At 50.2% G+C, this 16,187-nt stretch overlaps 3 protein-coding genes across 3 annotated transcripts; 2 read left to right on the forward strand and 1 right to left on the reverse strand.

The window, feature by feature from the left end:
• The first annotated feature begins 12,856 nt into the window (after positions 1-12,856).
• Positions 12,857-13,593, forward strand: LOC128469044 (histone H1B-like). The gene has a single exon (XM_053450840.1). It carries the CDS (start codon positions 12,879-12,881, stop codon positions 13,542-13,544), a length of 666 nt encoding a protein of 221 aa, XP_053306815.1. The 5' UTR covers positions 12,857-12,878; the 3' UTR covers positions 13,545-13,593.
• A 406-nt stretch (positions 13,594-13,999) lies between these two features.
• LOC128468884 (histone H3) lies at positions 14,000-14,500 on the reverse strand. The gene has a single exon (XM_053450701.1). It carries the CDS (start codon positions 14,456-14,458, stop codon positions 14,048-14,050), a length of 411 nt encoding a protein of 136 aa, XP_053306676.1. The 5' UTR covers positions 14,459-14,500; the 3' UTR covers positions 14,000-14,047.
• On the forward strand, positions 14,489-15,563 carry LOC128468212 (histone H4-like). The gene is made up of 2 exons (XM_053449905.1): positions 14,489-14,499; positions 15,209-15,563. Exons 1-2 carry the CDS (start codon positions 14,489-14,491, stop codon positions 15,558-15,560), a joined length of 363 nt encoding a protein of 120 aa, XP_053305880.1. The 3' UTR covers positions 15,561-15,563.
• The last annotated feature ends 624 nt before the right edge of the window (positions 15,564-16,187 follow it).

Below are 16,187 nucleotides of genomic sequence, written 5' to 3' on the forward strand. Positions count from 1 at the left end.
GTCGCTTTTTGGACCAGATCTTCCTGGTCCCCGACCGCCCCCTCGGCACCCCTAAGATCGCCGCTGCGCCATCATGATCACCCCGAGAACGATGAACAAATGTATACGGACATTGCGGGGCTCGGTAGCCTAAGCACGGCGCCGGACTGTCTGGGCAGGGCGGGAAGATGTGTCCTGATTTATGACCTTTTTATCACCTAACCTGTATATAAGCCTGTGTGTTTCCCAATAAAGTGTGTCACTTCCCTGGACATTAGTCTTGTCTAATGCTTCAGGGGCTTGCTGGATCACTCACTGTCCTTCTCAGGACAGTAACAGCACCGGATCCGGCTACGCTTCGGCGAGCTACGGTGCTCCTTCACCCAAGAATCCAAGCCGCATTCCTACTCCCTTCCCTGCTAGTATAGGCTACAGCTGGAAGTGGTTAACCCTTGTGGTTCCGGGAGGAAGCAACTAAGAATTGAAGGGTGTACCCAGCCGGGGTACCCGAGGCCCGTCACAAGAGGAATCTGCCAGTACCCCTTGCATAGGTCGAGGGTGGATAGGAACTTACCACGAGAGATGCGGTGTAACAAATCATCTACTCGGGACATGGGGTACGTGTCAGTCACAGTCCGGTCATTGAGCCTGCGGTAGTCTCTCTTAGGCACTAGGACTACCGGAAAAGCCAAGGGGCTCTCGGACGGCTCAATCACTCCCAGATCGAGCATCTCCCTAAACTCCCTTAACATGCCTTCTCGGACAGACTCAGGAACTCGGTACGCAGCTTGGCGTAACGGGGTCTGCCCTGGAGTCTCCACGCGGTGGTGCATCCCGGGAGGGCAGAGAGTAAGCCGACTCTCTGGTCTAACAGCTGGCGAACTTGGGCCTTCTGGGATTTCCCTAACTGCGCCGCTAACTGTATCGCGCCAAGTTCCCTCGTCCCTGACGCTACCTGGGCAATTCTAGCAGCGTAATCCCTCAGGGTCATCTATCGCCGGGGCACAAATAACTGCTACTTCCTCGGGACGCTCCTGGTAGGCTTTCAACATGTTCACACGGAAGGTTCGCTGGATCCTTCCGTCTGCACATTTAGCTACCATGTAGGTGGTGTTGCACAGTTGCTTCACCACCCGATACGGTCCCTGCCACACCGCCTGCAGCTTATCCTGACGGGATGGTTTAAGCGCTAGGACCTTTTGCCCTACTTCAAAGGAGCGGCTCCGGGGCGGTCCGCTCGTACCACCGTTTCTGCCAACCTTGCGCCACTTGAAGGTTTTCCCGGACCATGTCCGTGTGGTCCTTCAATCTATACCAGAAGGCCAACACGTACTCTACTATGGTCGGCCCTTTGGTCCCTGCCAGTGCTCTCTAAGCAAATCTAGGGGGTAACGGGTGGCATAGTCCACGACAGTGAGGATATATTTCCCTTGTTACTCCCGGTAGCATAGGAGATAGCGCCGCCTATCCGAATAGGGTAGGAAAGATTTAAACCCCCAGAACCCTTTACCCACAGTTCTTTCCTGCCCTATCCGGGTAGGTACATCCCCCGTTTGTTGTTTTCAGAGCTTGTGGGAGAGCTCTCCTGTCCAGCGCTGCAGTCCCGCTTTGGGTAGTGGGCAAGGGTTTTTTGCCCGTTTTAACCCTCTCCGGTCCGGTCCTCGGTAGGAACCTGTTTACCGGAGCAGGGAAAGGCTCCTTCACGCAGGGTCCTCTGAAGGACTCTAGCCTACTTACCTTTAGCAGCCCTTGGGCGGGCTAGCTGTAAGCAGAACATCGGGACTCTGCTTCAGTCTGCCGACGATTTCAGCCAGGAAGCGTCTGATCTTTGCGGTGGCGTGCTTCCGGTTTCATCTCAGTCTGCCAGGAGGCATCTGAGATCAGGAAGGGGGCAGATCTGTAAGCAGCTCTCAGGTCCGAGAAGGCTTTTTGGCGGTTTTCTGGACCTTTTTCCCTCGGTTTGGTAAGGTTTTTTATTAGCTTGTACTGCTTTTAGTTTGCAGTTTTCTTCTGATGAAGAGTACTAGCTTCCTGAGATTTTCTGTTCTGGTGTTTTCTGCCTCTTAAACCAAGTAGGTTATGAGTCTATGGGAATTTGTCTGCGTTTGTTTTTTCTTTTTGTTTAACCGTCTCCTATCCTTTATTATTAGGATGTCGCTAGATAAGCCAGACTTCCCTGAAGAGTCACCAGCTCCTAGGAAGGCTGCATCCAAGACAAAACATTTTGCCTGTAAAAACCGCAAGGCTACAATGTCTGACGCCTCTAGGAAATTTTGCTCATCCTGCCTCAAAGCCAGAGAGGAGTCCATTTCAGAATTCAAGGAATGGATGAAGGCTGAGCTTCAGTCCACTTTTCAGCAGATTAAAACCTCTGTTATGGATTCTTTACCTCAGCCTAGATCTGTGGGCCCCGACCCTCGGCCTGGGTTCCGGCCCTCTGGTCAGTAACCTTACCTTACCTGTAAAAGGGTGTCCAGACTCTTTCCTTTTCTAGACGATTTCTCTGAGCTCTGTTCAACTCCCAAAGTTGATGCTCCAGTGGCCAGAGCCACCGGAAGATCTGCTATACCTTTAGAAGATTCCTCTCATTTTTCGGATCCCATGGATAGGAAGGCAGAAGGGGCAGCTAAGAGATCTTTTGAAGCCTCAGCAGCTATCTTTAAGCCGGGCATTGCAGCAGCCTCAGTAGCTAGGGCTATGCGCTTATGGCTTCAACAAATTGAAGATGATATCCTAAGCGGTGCAGGAGAAGAGGATATCCTCCGTGGCATCTCAGATGTGAAGAGCGCTGCTGATTTTTTTATGTGACTCAGCTATGGAATCCGTACGCATGGCTGCTAGGGCCTCTGCATTGTCGGTTGTGTCTAGAAGGGCTCTATGGCTCAAAGCCTGGTCAGCAGACTCCGCTTCCAAGCAACATTTGTGCGGGATTCCTTTTTCTGGCAAAGATCTGTTTGGGAAAGAGCTGGAAACTTTATTGGAAAAGGCTACTGGGGATAAGTACTTCTTGCCTAAACGTAAACCCTTACCTCGTTTTCGTCCAAATTGTTCGTTCAGGTCCTCCAGAGGTCAAGATTCCGACCCCAGGCTCGGTTTCGTGGTAGGGGCAGACCCTTCACATCTAAACATGAAGATGGAGCCGCTAAGAGACCTTGACGCCAGGAGTTGTGCGGTAGGGGGCAGGCTGAGAATTTTTTTTCCACCTTTGGGCTCTTGTTTGTCCAGACCTTTGGACCCTGGGGATCATTTCCAGAGGGTACGGTCTGGAGCTTGTCAGCACTCCCCCAGAGCGTTTTATGATGTCTACACCTCCCGCGGATCCTTCCAGGAGAAAGGCGCTTTTGGATCTGGTGCAGGATTTTGTCAAGAAACAAGTACTTATCCCAGTGCCTGCTGCCCAAAGAGGAAGAGGTGTTTATTCCCACATCTTCGTGGTTCCCAAACCATCAGGAGACTTCAGGCTTATCATAGACCTCAAGTTTCTAAATCAATTAGTGAGTTCCAGGAAGTTCAGGATGGAATCTATCAAATCCACCGTGGATCTTCTTTTCCTGGCTACTTTCGATCTTCAAGACGCCTATCTTCATGTTCCCAACAAGCAAGATTCTCAGAGGTTCCTTCGGGTGGCCATTCCGTCTACATCAGGGATTCGTCATTTCCAGTTCCAGACCCTTCCTTTCGGTCTCGCTTCAGCACCGAGAATTTTTACGAAACTACTATCAGGGATCGTGGCTTTCCTCAGGAAATAATCAAGGTAGTCCCATACCTAGACGACTGGCTTCTATCAGCTGAGTCTCAACAGATTCACAGGACTGTTTCCATGCTTCAGGATTTGGGATGGATTGTCAATTTTCGAAAATCCCACCTGCTTCCCAACAGAATAATTCCCTTCCTGGGGTTTATCCTGGACACTACGTGTCAAAAGATTTTTCTGCCGGAGAACAAAATTCAGAACATTATCAGCCTTACCAGCTTGATTCTTTCCAGATGTCTTTCCAGTCTACGGCTTCTCATGTGACTTCTTGGACTGATGGTTTCTACAAGGCCTGCCGTGGCATAGGCGCTTCTGCATATCCGTCCTCTACAATGTCTCATCCTGAAGTCATGGAATCGATCCGTTCCGGCACTTTCAAGGAAGGTCTCTCTTCCTCCCAGCGTCCGTTCTTCCCTCAGATGGTGGCTTCAGGTGAAAAGGCTGGGTTCAGGTCTGGTCTGGACCGAGCCCTCTTGGACAGTCGTTTCCACGGACGCCAGTTTATCCGGTTCTGGAGCTACGATGGACAAAGAATTCCGTCAAGGTTTTTGGTCCAACCACGAGCGCCATCTTCAAATCAATATGCTGGAACTTCGGGTAGTTTGGAAAGCTCTCCTCTCATGGCAGTCCAGGCTACGAGGGAAAGCGGTAAGAATTCTGTCGGACAATCGCACGGTAGTGGCTTTCCTGAACAAACAAGGTGGCACGAGAAGTCTTCAGTTAGGAAGTCTTCGTCAGAAGATCGGGAAGTGGGCCAAATTTCATCTTTCTCACCTTTCGGTCGTCTTCATCCATGGAAAGAACGTCACTGCAGATTTCCTAAGCAGAATTTCTGTTCTTCAAGGAGAGTGGAGCCTGAGCTATGCAACGTTTCATCAGATCACGAAGATCTGGGGAGTTCCAGAGATTGACCTCATGGCTACTACAGCCAACAAGAAACTCCCTCTGTTTTATTCTCTGTCAGCAGCAGGCCATCCCTTAGCTCTGGATGCCTTTTCTCAGGTTTGGGCCTTCGACCTGGGTGATATCTTGCCCCCTCTTCCTCTCATCGCCTGGGACATATGTCGGGTGATTCTGATAGCTCCCGACTGGCCCAAAAGGATTTGGTACCCGGAGTTGATTCGTCTGTCCATAGAGAGCCCTCTAAGGTTGGAGATCAAACCAGACCTGCTCCAGCAGGGGGCTGTCCTCCACCCAAATCCCGCCTGTTTCAGTCTTTCAGTTTGGCTCCTGAAAGGGAGACTTTAATTCAGGCAGGTCTGTGAAGAACCATGTCTCATCTTCACTGTTATTATTATTATATTTGTTTGTAACCTGTTTGAATTTAGCTGCAGCTCCAACCTTCAGAGACAACCCTGTAATCCGGCTGGGGCTCTTAATCAGCCAGCACAGCCCTGTCTGCCCAGGCGGCACCCGCACTACAGGGGGGATAACACAGGTGGGGGAAACCCATTGTATCTCTTAATCTCCTCACCCGATACATCCCCTGGAAACTGATGGGATTTGTGATGGGATGTGGCTGATGGGATTTGTGATGGGATATGGCTGATGGGATTGGGGGTTGGGTTCGGTGCTCATTGAATTGAGATTGTATATAAATTCTGTGTGTAATAAAAGGAGAGTTCTGTTTTAACCTCAAAGCATGAAGTCCTGTCTCATGATTGAGGGAAGTGCTGGTCTGTGACTGCTTTCTTCGACAGCCACAGCGTGTCCGCTGACTGGGAGAGGGAAGGAGCTGGCTGGCGGATGTGTCCAGTCTGGGGCACAGGACGATCCGTCACAAGGTCTCTCTAAAGATGCAGCTGATACCTTGATGAAGAGCCAGAAACAAGTTACCAACCTCGGTTACGACGCCGGCTGATCTCTGCTCTCCTAGCAGCCCCAGCAGCCGGTAATCTATAGGAGGCCTCTTCCCCGAACCACCCCTGGTCCGTGCACCCACCACCCGTGGGGTATCTCACGGTCCGTCACGGGGAAACTTTGAACTGCTGCCGCTCGAGGTCCCTTCGACCGATCGCCTAACCTTTTGGACAGGATATACTCAGGACCCCAAGCTATCGGCACCCGGGGATCGCCGCCGCTCCTTCAGGATCACCCCCGAAAACACCGGTTTAATGTGGTACGGCCATTGCGGGGCTCGGAGGCCCTGATAAGGGCAGCACCGAGGCTTAACTAAATAGCAAGACGAGACTCGTAGTGAGGCAAAACGGGGACTCTTTATTTGGGAAACACACGGGCTTATAAACAGGTTAGGTACACCTGCCAGACGTTGCTTCCCTCTGCCCATAGTCACCGGACATACAAGACTTGGATTAACAGGAAATACAGCCTCGTCAGCACTGTAGTATACGGAAGTGTAGTTGTCATGATTAACTCATATAATGTAGTGGATACATGGAAGGATAATCCAGCAGAGGTGGTTAATTCTTTTGTGTTAGCAATGTTCATCTAAATCAGTTTCTTTGTACATGCCCTTCATATCTGATCTGGCAAGAGGTGTCATCTTCCCAGGACCCCTGTGGTGATTCATGGCCTAACAGATAAGGATCCTTAGTTGTAGGAATTCCATTCCTATCTTAAGTGGAGGGGTTTTCCATCACCTTTACCCCACCATAATTTATTGGCACATCAAAGATGGGAACCAATTCTTGGAAAAGGTGTCATATAATTGGCCATGTGGTCAAAGGGATGTTTTCTTGAAACAGAATCTGATTTAGGGGCAATGCAGCGACCTCAAAGCAGAACTTCACGATATACTCTAATCGGAACAACATCATAAAAAAACCGTCTGGACTTAAGGAGTTCCCACAGGCCGGCTTATTGAAGAAACTCGTGAGTGAGGGTTCTGTGTTTAAGGCCCATCGTTTTAAGAACTGTTTGCCATTTTGGTTTTCTTTTGTACTTCTTGTTTTTTTGTAATTGTGGCACTGTGTAATCTTTGTCTTTTTGTTATTAAAATATTCATAATCCAAGTCTGTCTTTGGGCTCTAGTCAGGGCCAGCCTTAGGGGTGTGCGACCTGTGTGGCCGGGACTTAAATTAAACCATTGTTTTTTTAGTTTGTTTGTTTTTTTTTTTAACTTTATTTAACATCCTCCATGTTAAATACACTTTTTAACTTTATTTAACATATTTAACAACAAAAAAAACCCCCAATGTTTTAATTTAAGTCCTGGGCAGGGGCGCCGAGCGACTCTTGTGAAGTTTTCAGCAACCGCTCGGTGCCCCTCACTCTCCGTGACTCCGTCCGGTGCCGGCGTTTCATGCTGAGCACCAAAATATGATGTCATATTCCAGCGCTCAGCTGTGAACATGCACCGCGGCAGATGGACGCCTCCCGCTCCCACCGCAGGACTCAACAAGGTAAGTAAGGATAATGAGAAGTAGTGAGATGGGGGGGAGGGGAAGGCAGTGAGATGGGGCGGGGGGGAGGCCGTGAGAAGGGGCAGAGGTGGTAGATAGTGAGAAGGGGCAGAGGTGGTTGATAGTGTGATGGGGCAGAGGTGGTAGATAGTGATAAAGGGGGAGAGGGGATAGATAGTGAGAAAGGGGAGATTCGTGACAAGATTTTTTTTCCTTTCTTTTTGGGGGTTGGGGGGGGTCAGTGGAGTAGTCCGCACAGGGCGCCAGAACACCTAAGCCGGCTCTGGCTCTACTATAGATATCCACAAACCCTAAGAGAGGATAACACGTTACCGTATTGTTATTAAGTTCTAGAGGATATATACCGTATTGGCGTGAATATAGGCCGCACCCGAATATAGGTCGCACCCTAAAAATTAGGTGCTTTTTTAAAGGAAAAAATTCTGCCACCCCCGAGATATGCTGCCACTCTATCCCCCCCTTCCCGAGATTTGCTGCCACTCTACCCCCTCCGCCGTGGGAAGTACCGGAAAGGAAGATTGTTAACGTACATCACGCAGATATTCACCGGCTGCGGCGACGTGAGCATAAACAACCTCCGGCAGGGGAGGCTGTCTGAGCGCATCAGAGAGTAGGATGCAGGTCCCCTGCACCGCTGCGGGGGATCTGTATCATAACGGGACGCATGTCCCGGGTGTCGGGCGCTAGACCCCGAATATAGGCCGCACCCCCACTTTAAAGACTTAAAGTGGGGGGGGGGGTGCGGCCTATATTCGGGCAAATACGTGGTGGGTTGTTATATACATAGAGAGATAAATGTTCTAGTTCGGATTTCTCACAAATCCGGTATCAAAATCGTGAGTGGTGGCAGACTACCTGAGGGGATAAAGGCAGGATTTGGGGGTTCATTTGGTATAACTGATGCCTTGTTAAGTGGTGAAGATAGTAAATACAGAGGCCTGGTGCTATTAACCACTTCATGCCCAGGGCCGGCCTTTGGGGTGTGCGACTGCACAGGGCGCCACACTCCAGGGGGCGCCACACTCCAGGGGGCACCGCTGCGGGGTCCGCCGCCGCCGCGGAGTCCTCCTCCGCCGCCGCGGGGTCCTCCTCCACCGCCGCCGCCGCGGGGTCCGCTGCCGCCCCCTCTGCACCTAAATGAAAACGTTGTTTTTTTTTGTTCTATGTTAAATTAAGTTTTTTCTTACTTTATTTAACATGGAGGATGTTAAATAAAGTTAAAAAAACCAACAACAAAAAAAACCAACAATGTTTTCATTTATGTCCCGGGCAGGGGCGCCAAGCAGTTGCTCGGGAAGTTCTCAGCAACGGCTCGACGCCCCTTACTCTCCGTCACGGTGCCGGCATCTCATGTTGAGCGCCGGACTATTCCGGCGCTCAACATGAAATGCCGGCAGGACTCCTCAAGGTAAGTTAGGATAAGGAGAAGTAGGGAGAGGGGGGGTAGCTTGAAGGAAGGGGCAGGGGGGTTAGTTTGAAGGGGCGGGGGAGTAGTTTGAATGGGCAAGGGGGGTAGTTTGAAGGGGCAGAGGGGGGTAGTTTATGAAGGGGCAGAGGGGGGTAGTTTGAAGGGGCAGAGGGGGGTAGTTTGAAGGGGCAGAGGGGGGTAGTTTGAAGGGGCAGAGGGGGGTAGTTTGAAGGGATGGGGGGGTAGTTTGAAGGGGCAGAGGGGGTAGTTTGAAGGGGCAGAGGGGGGTAGTTTGAAGGCACAGGGGGGTAGTTTGAAGGGGCAGAGGGGGGGTAGTGAGGGGGGGCGCCAGAGGAGTAGTTTGCACAGGGCGCCGGAACACCTAAGGCCGGCTCTGTTCATGCCCACACCCTCCACACCGTCACAGCTTGGCAAGTAGTCCTGAACGTGACAAATGTGGTGTCAGTGGTGGGATAACTAAAAGATTTTCCATCTTTTTCTGTACCAGATTTCAGTGTTGCCGGATTTGCTAGTTAATCCAGGCACTAAAAAGAAATTGTTTCTCAATTTCCAAAGGCTGAACTCAGTGCATACTTAGTATATTTACACCTCAACAGTGTGATGGAGTGCTACCCACAGATTATGGACCCTGCCTCCCTCCCCTGGCGAGTGGGACTGTTGTCCTCGTCTGGGGGGTTAAAAGGCCACATTTGAGAAGTGTGCATTTTTCAAATTGGAAATGTGACGTGTGGTCCCTGCCCCCCGTGTTATCTGGGACATTGTTGAACCCGGCCAATTCAATTTACCCATCGAATCATATGTTTAAAAAAAACACTAGACAACCCATGGACATTTAACATGCTAGCATTTTAACTCTTTCCACGCAATAATTGTCTGACACCGGCCAAACCATTGTTTTCCCTGGAAATGTTGGCCAGTAATATATAGTGGAGGTGGGGACCCCATTGTATTGTTAATCACTTTAATTGCCCTATTGCCCCTGGGAGTCCAAATTACCCAGATTAAGGGGGCGGTTCTGTAGCCGTTGTAATCCAATACCTGACTGTTTATGTTAATGTTCGCTTTGCTGGCTATATCTAGCCATGTGTGTAAAAAATAAAGTGTTCTTCATTTTTATATACCCTACACTGCTAGTGACTGGGGAATCTGGGAAGGGCGTGTTGTCCAAAGCTAAGGGAGCACAAGTCAGCGGAGGTAGTCGGTCGTACTAGCCAGCTCTGTGACATTACTGACATGGAACGACAAAATATTTTCACAGGAATGCAGGGGTAACTGGGGCCTGATCAGAGAATTAAAGAATAGTCTGGGCATCTGTCTGCCTTTACTAACTATGGCATAACTTTTACAGTAAATCAAAGAAATACCATTGGGAAGCGACAATGAATATATATATGACATTATCAAATAGAATGCACAATGTAACAAATATGCCACAATTATATAATACTGTAACAGAATACATTAACATACTCTGCAGCACTGTATATAGTATGTCAGTGTAATTTATTATCCATTATTTAGTTGTCGAACAATACTACTACTCTGAGCCATCACATATAAATGGAACTAACTTTATTTATATATATAATACATTGCTGGTATAAATACACATTATGAGGCCAGGAAGCGGTGGGAAGGGGCCCCCTGAGTGGAAGTCCGGATGCTTTGGGAGGGGGGGCCCTAGTGGCAGTCCGGAATCCTTGGGTGGGGGGCCCCCGAGGGGCAGTCTGGAGTCCTTGTGAGGGGGGGACCCCAAGTGGCAGTCTGGAATCCTTGGGAGGGGGGCCCCTGAGAGGCAGTCTGGAAGGTTTCGGAGGGGGGGACCCCAAGTGGCAGTCCGGAATCCTTGGGAGGGGGCCTCCCGAGTGGCAGTCTGGAAGCTGTGGGAGGGGGCCCCCGAGTGGCCGTTCAGAAGCTGTGGGAGGGGGGCCCATGAGTGGCAGTCAAGAAGCTGTGGGAGGGGGTCCCCCAGTGGCAGTCTGGAATCCTTGGGAGGGGGCCCCCAGAGTGGCAGTCTGGAATCCTTGGGAGGTGGGCCCCCGCGTGGCCGTTCAGAAGCTGTGGGAGGGGGGCCCATGAGTGGCAGTCCAGAAGCTGTGGGAGGGGGTCCCCCAGTGGCAGTCTGGAATCCTTGGGAGGGGGCCCCCAGAGTGGCAGTCTGGAATCCTTGGGAGGTGGGCCCCCGCGTGGCCGTTCAGAAGCTGTGGGAGGGGGGCCCATGAGTGGCAGTCCAGAAGCTGTGGGAGGGGGGCCCCCAAGTGGCAGTCTGGAATTCTTGGGAGGGGGGCCCCGAGTGGCAGTCCGGAAGCAGTTTGAGGGGGACCCCCATTGGCCGTTTGGAGGGGGCCCCCGGGTGGCCCCCTGGAATCCTTGGGATGTGGGCCCCCAAATGGCAGTCTGGAAGCTGTGGGTGGGGGCCCCGAGTGGCCTTCTGGAGGGGGGGGGCCAGTGGCCGTCAGGAAGCTGTGGGAGAGTGGCCCCCGCGTGGCAGTCAATCATCCGAGTCGCAGTCAGGGAGCTGTGTGAGCTTTCTCAATCCGCACGGAGAAGCATCCCCTCCTGTTACTGACAATTAAAGGAACGTTCGGCACCCTCTCCTCGCCGGCATTCATTTATCACAACACCAAGTCAATGAACGCCTGGACAGCTGCCAAACCGCAACCAATCAATACACCGGGACTGCTGCCAAACCGCAACAAGAACACCGGGACTTCTGCCAAACCGCAACAAGAACACCGGGACTGCTGCCAAAACCATCAAAGTACTCAACAAGAACAACAAGAAACTAAATACCTAAGGAGCGGGACTCGGCTCCCTATTCAAGGCAGGAATCCATTTAAAATGTTATTTAAAAAATATATTAAAAATGTAATTTCACGTCCATCCGCTCTCTCCCTCCTCCAACTTTTTCTTGCCTTGAGCAGATCTGGGATCTCCAGAAGACACAAGAAAGGAAGGGGTTGATCCAAACAGACACTCGGGGGAGGGGCTAGGAGAATGAGGTAGTAGACGGCTAGATAGTCCCTCCCCTGTCTCTGTATTGGTGTCGGCTGCTGAAGAGGAAGCCCCGCCCTCTTAAGTAAGTCTGGTGCCGACTCCCCCTGTCACAAAAATACAGGCTTCGAAGGGCTGATTACAGGGCAGGGGGAGGGGGCAGGGGGGAGGGGGCACGCTAGTCCTTGTCAACTCTGCTGCTCTGGGCCCCCAATATTAACGTATAGTCATAAGTCAGTCTGTGTGTTACTATACAGAGGTCCTGGTGTGTGGTTTATACAGAGGTCAGGGGGTTTTGTATAGAAGTCAGGCTGTGTGTTATTATACAGAGGTCAGTCTATATGATCATAGATGTAAAGCTGTGTTTTACAGAGTTCACACACACAATTCACAAGGATCTTTCCTGTTATTTCCCCTTTCTAGTTCTATACACTCGCACTCACGTTAAAGAAATAGTATATACATCATTAATACACAGTGGTGCATGCACACAAACACATTCTCACGCTTAACCCTTTCCTCACTAACGTATGCTCACGCGCTAATACACACAAACACACTCTCACACATAAAACTGATAAGACAAAACCTAATCTTAATAATTACTTTTATTATTTTGAATAATAAATAAATAATATAATACGTTAATAATAAATAACCCCTAAGTAAACTCTTGTCAGCTACGAGTCCTAAGACAATCATCAGACCGGCAGGCAGCCAGGCACTAGCAGTAGAAATACACTTTATTTTAAATTATTTAATTGATTATTATTAGTTAAAAATATCCATCATTTTTAATGTTATTCTTTAATGTATAAATATTAGGCGATTCTTAAATAATAATAAATGATTGGGTTATATAAATTTGTAGATTAAGTTTAAGGGTAAATTAATCTTTAATAGGTGATACCGTATTAAAGAATTTATTTTATTATCTGTATTCATTATTTTATTTATTTATTATTTCACACCTCTTGGGTGCTGTTCCCTGGCAGTTTATTTTTTCTTTCTTTTTTTGGGGGGGGGGCTGCACGGTTAAAGAAATTCAACTGCTTTGGAGTTAGGATCTATAATTAGAAGTGTGATGAGACGTTTACGCGCAAACGGTAAATATATTTTCCTTTCAAACCCCCCTCCCCCTGACTGCAAATCCAGCGATGCCCCGGCGATCGGCAGCATGGGGAGGTTTCAGAAACGGCGTCCAATCATAGGCTCGCAGGCTACTGCTCATGAACCAATGAATGTGCGGCAGCTCGTCTATAAAAGCCAAACTTCTGGCGGTTTAACCCCGTGTTTACGTTCGATTTGAACTGTTTTGTGGCGGGATCCAGGCAGTGAGATGGCCGAGACAGCTCCTTCCCCGGCGCCTCCACCGGCAGAAACCTCTGCCAAGAAGAAACAGCCGAAGAAGCCGGCAGCTGCAAAAAGCCGTCCTGTGAAGTCCGGTCCCAGTGTCTCCGAGCTGATTGTGAAAGCGGTCTCTGCGTCCAAGGAGCGCAGCGGAGTGTCTCTCGCAGCTCTTAAAAAAGCACTCGCTGCTGGCGGCTACGACGTAGAAAAGAATAACAGCCGCCTGAAGCTCGCTCTCAAGGGTCTGGTGTCTAAAGAGACCCTGATCCAGCTGAAAGGAAGCGGTGCTTCTGGCTCTTTCAAGCTGAACAAGAAGCAGCTGGAGAGCAGAGAGAAGACATCAAAGAAGAAGGAAATTCCCGTAAAGCCTAAAAAAGTAGCCCCTAAGAAGGTTGTGAAGTCGCCCAAGAAAGCCCCTGCAGGAGTGAAGAAAAGCCCGAAAAAGATCAAGAAACCGTCGGCCGTTGCCAAGAGTCCCAAGAAGCCTAAGGTTGTTAAAGCGAAGAAAGCTGGCAAGAGCCCAGCTAAGAAGGCCACAAAGCCCAAGGCAGCCAAAAGCCCCGCTAAGCCCAAGGCAGCCAAAAGCCCCGCAAAGCCCAAGGCAGCCAAAAGCCCCGCTAAGCCCAAGGCTAAAAAGGCAGCCCCCAAAAAGTGAGAAGGGGGGGCGTGGGTTTTGCAGCGCCTCTGGTGTGTGCTTTCCCACTTAATTCTTAACACAAAAGGTTCTTTTCAGAACCATCATATCCTCCGAAAAAGAAAAAAAAAAAGCGTTTAATCACCGGCCGCTGCTATGTGGGCCACCCGCTGAAAGCCTAGCCCCATACTTGTGTGTAATGCATGGATTCACATATTCGGCCAGAGCTCTCGCTCGGAGCCCTGTCCGTAACATAATAGAGATGAGGGGCGGTCTTAAAGATTGTGCTTTGCCGTTAATCGTTATGCCCAGCCGGGGATTCGGCCGCTTAACGGCTCGCTCGGTAGAGGGCCAAGGATCAATGGTGTGAGAAGTTTGAAGCTTGGCCGAGGCAACAGGGTTAATTTCGCGCAAGCGAAGGGAAACACAAAACATAAGCTCGTTTGAGTGACAACGTGGTGGCTCTTAAAAGAGCCTTTGTGGGAGGGTGAGGGGGAAACAGCCTTCGCCCACACCGCATTTACTTAGGCACGTTCACCTCTGATCCTGCGAGCCAGCTGAATGTCTTTTGGCATGATAGTAACCCGCTTAGCGTGAATAGCGCACAAATTGGTGTCTTCGAAAAGCCCCACGAGGTAAGCCTCGCTGGCTTCCTGGAGAGCCATAACAGCAGAACTCTGGAAACGTAGATCGGTTTTGAAGTCTTGAGCAATCTCACGGACCAGCCGTTGGAAAGGCAGCTTTCTGATAAGCAACTCCGTAGACTTCTGGTAACGGCGGATTTCCCTAAGAGCTACGGTGCCCGGGCGGTAGCGATGTGGCTTCTTCACGCCACCGGTAGCTGGAGCGCTTTTCCTCGCAGCTTTGGTCGCCAACTGCTTCCGGGGAGCCTTTCCTCCGGTGGACTTACGGGCTGTCTGCTTGGTGCGAGCCATGCTGCTTCTGCGTGCTGATCCGATTCACCGATGGACACAACGTAACTATAGCGATTCTGTGGCCAACTCAAGCTCTTTATAGAGTAGCGGTAGATGTGATTGGATACGCTTAATCACGCCCCTCTTTTTCATAGGCTAGGACGATGTTTTGAAAAAGCCATACTTTGATCAAGAGACTTCGGTGTGGAGAGTATTTTATTTTATTAAATGCTCGAATCGTTCATTTATTCGTTAGCTGCGGTTCTTTTTTTGTTTATTTATTTGATCTCCTTTCTTTTGGTCAGCCTCCTACCTAGTGAACCTGTGTACTGGCTGACCGTTAACAGCGATACGGCGAAAGCTAAAAGCCCGCCTTTACCTTGGCCGCCGTTTGGCGTTTATTTACAGCGATATGCTGCCACCTAGTGGTAAATGAGGGATCGTCGAAAGCGATCACGTGGAGGTGAGGGAGGCAGAAGCTTAACGTACGTCATGCAGTAGAGAGGCTTGATTAATAAAGGCTAGGCGTCTTTGAAAGCAGATGCGGCCTTGGTGTAGGGAGTGGCACAAAGGAGGTTGGTTTGAATTGTTCATATCCGGTTTCCTTTGAATTTCCTAAATAGCCAATCGGTGTCTGAGGCATGCTTGGAAGATTCTCCAGCCAACCAACGTGAAGCATATATTCAAAAAGCAACGCCCCCTTGAGGCAGAATGGTGCAGTTCCCCATCAGGTCCGTCCAGTAAGCATTAAAGAAAGCGGGCCGGCCGTAGGCGAGTATTGTGCTGTGGAACTCGTGGAGTAAGCGTGAGCATGTCTGGCCGTGGCAAAGGAGGTAAGGGACTCGGGAAAGGTGGCGCAAAGAGGCACAGGAAGGTGCTTCGGGATAACATCCAGGGTATCACCAAGCCTGCTATCCGCCGTTTGGCTCGCAGAGGAGGTGTAAAGCGTATTTCTGGACTGATCTATGAGGAGACCCGTGGTGTGCTCAAAGTGTTTTTGGAGAACGTGATTCGTGACGCAGTCACTTATACTGAGCATGCCAAGAGGAAAACCGTTACCGCTATGGACGTGGTGTATGCCTTGAAACGCCAAGGCCGTACTCTGTACGGTTTCGGAGGATAAGCTTGTTGACTCGTCACCCTGAAACACCCAACGGCTCTTTTCAGAGCCACCCACACCCTCTCTTAGGCTATGATCATGTTGTCCCAGAGTCTGCCCGCGCTTTTCTATACATACCTTGAAATAACCAGCTGAACAGTGGCTGTGTCTGGCTATAGATTGAGCTACTGGCAGGATCGGAGTGCTGGGAGTTGGGCCCGTTTGCAGAACATGTGCTGGGATCGGCAGCTGGTGTCCTCCAAAGGCTTGCACGGGGCTCGCTTGAATGGGGGCTGGGACGGCACGGGGCTCGCTTGAATGGGGGCTGGGACGGCACAGGGTTAATAGGTGCCGTCTGTGGTAGTTATCTGAATCCTGTATGTGTGTGATTATTATGCCTTAGTTGTCTCCTCATGTGTTATCCTGTCCGTGTGCCACATGTCTTGCCCATGACACTACCCATTCATGTCGTATTGGGGTCACAGTCTTAAGGCAGCCCCTTCTCTCCGCAACACTGGTTCTGTCCGGCGGTGAAGGAGTTAATTTCTGGGGTCCCAGCAGTAGAAAGCAGCTGGAATACCCAGACAGAGTATAGGTCGTTGCCATCGCAACGACGAGGAGCTCAATAAGCTGCTCGGAGGGGTCACCATT

The sequence above is a fragment of the Spea bombifrons genome, chromosome 11 (assembly GCF_027358695.1).
Source record: "Spea bombifrons isolate aSpeBom1 chromosome 11, aSpeBom1.2.pri, whole genome shotgun sequence".
Lineage (NCBI taxonomy): Eukaryota > Metazoa > Chordata > Amphibia > Anura > Pelobatidae > Spea > Spea bombifrons.

Excerpts from the sequence above, each read along its gene's own strand:
- LOC128469044 (XM_053450840.1), top strand. The coding sequence starts at position 12,879 with ATGGCCGAGACAGCTCCTTCCCCGGCGCCTCCACCGGCAGAAACCTCT.
- LOC128468884 (XM_053450701.1), bottom strand. The coding sequence starts at position 14,458 with ATGGCTCGCACCAAGCAGACAGCCCGTAAGTCCACCGGAGGAAAGGCT.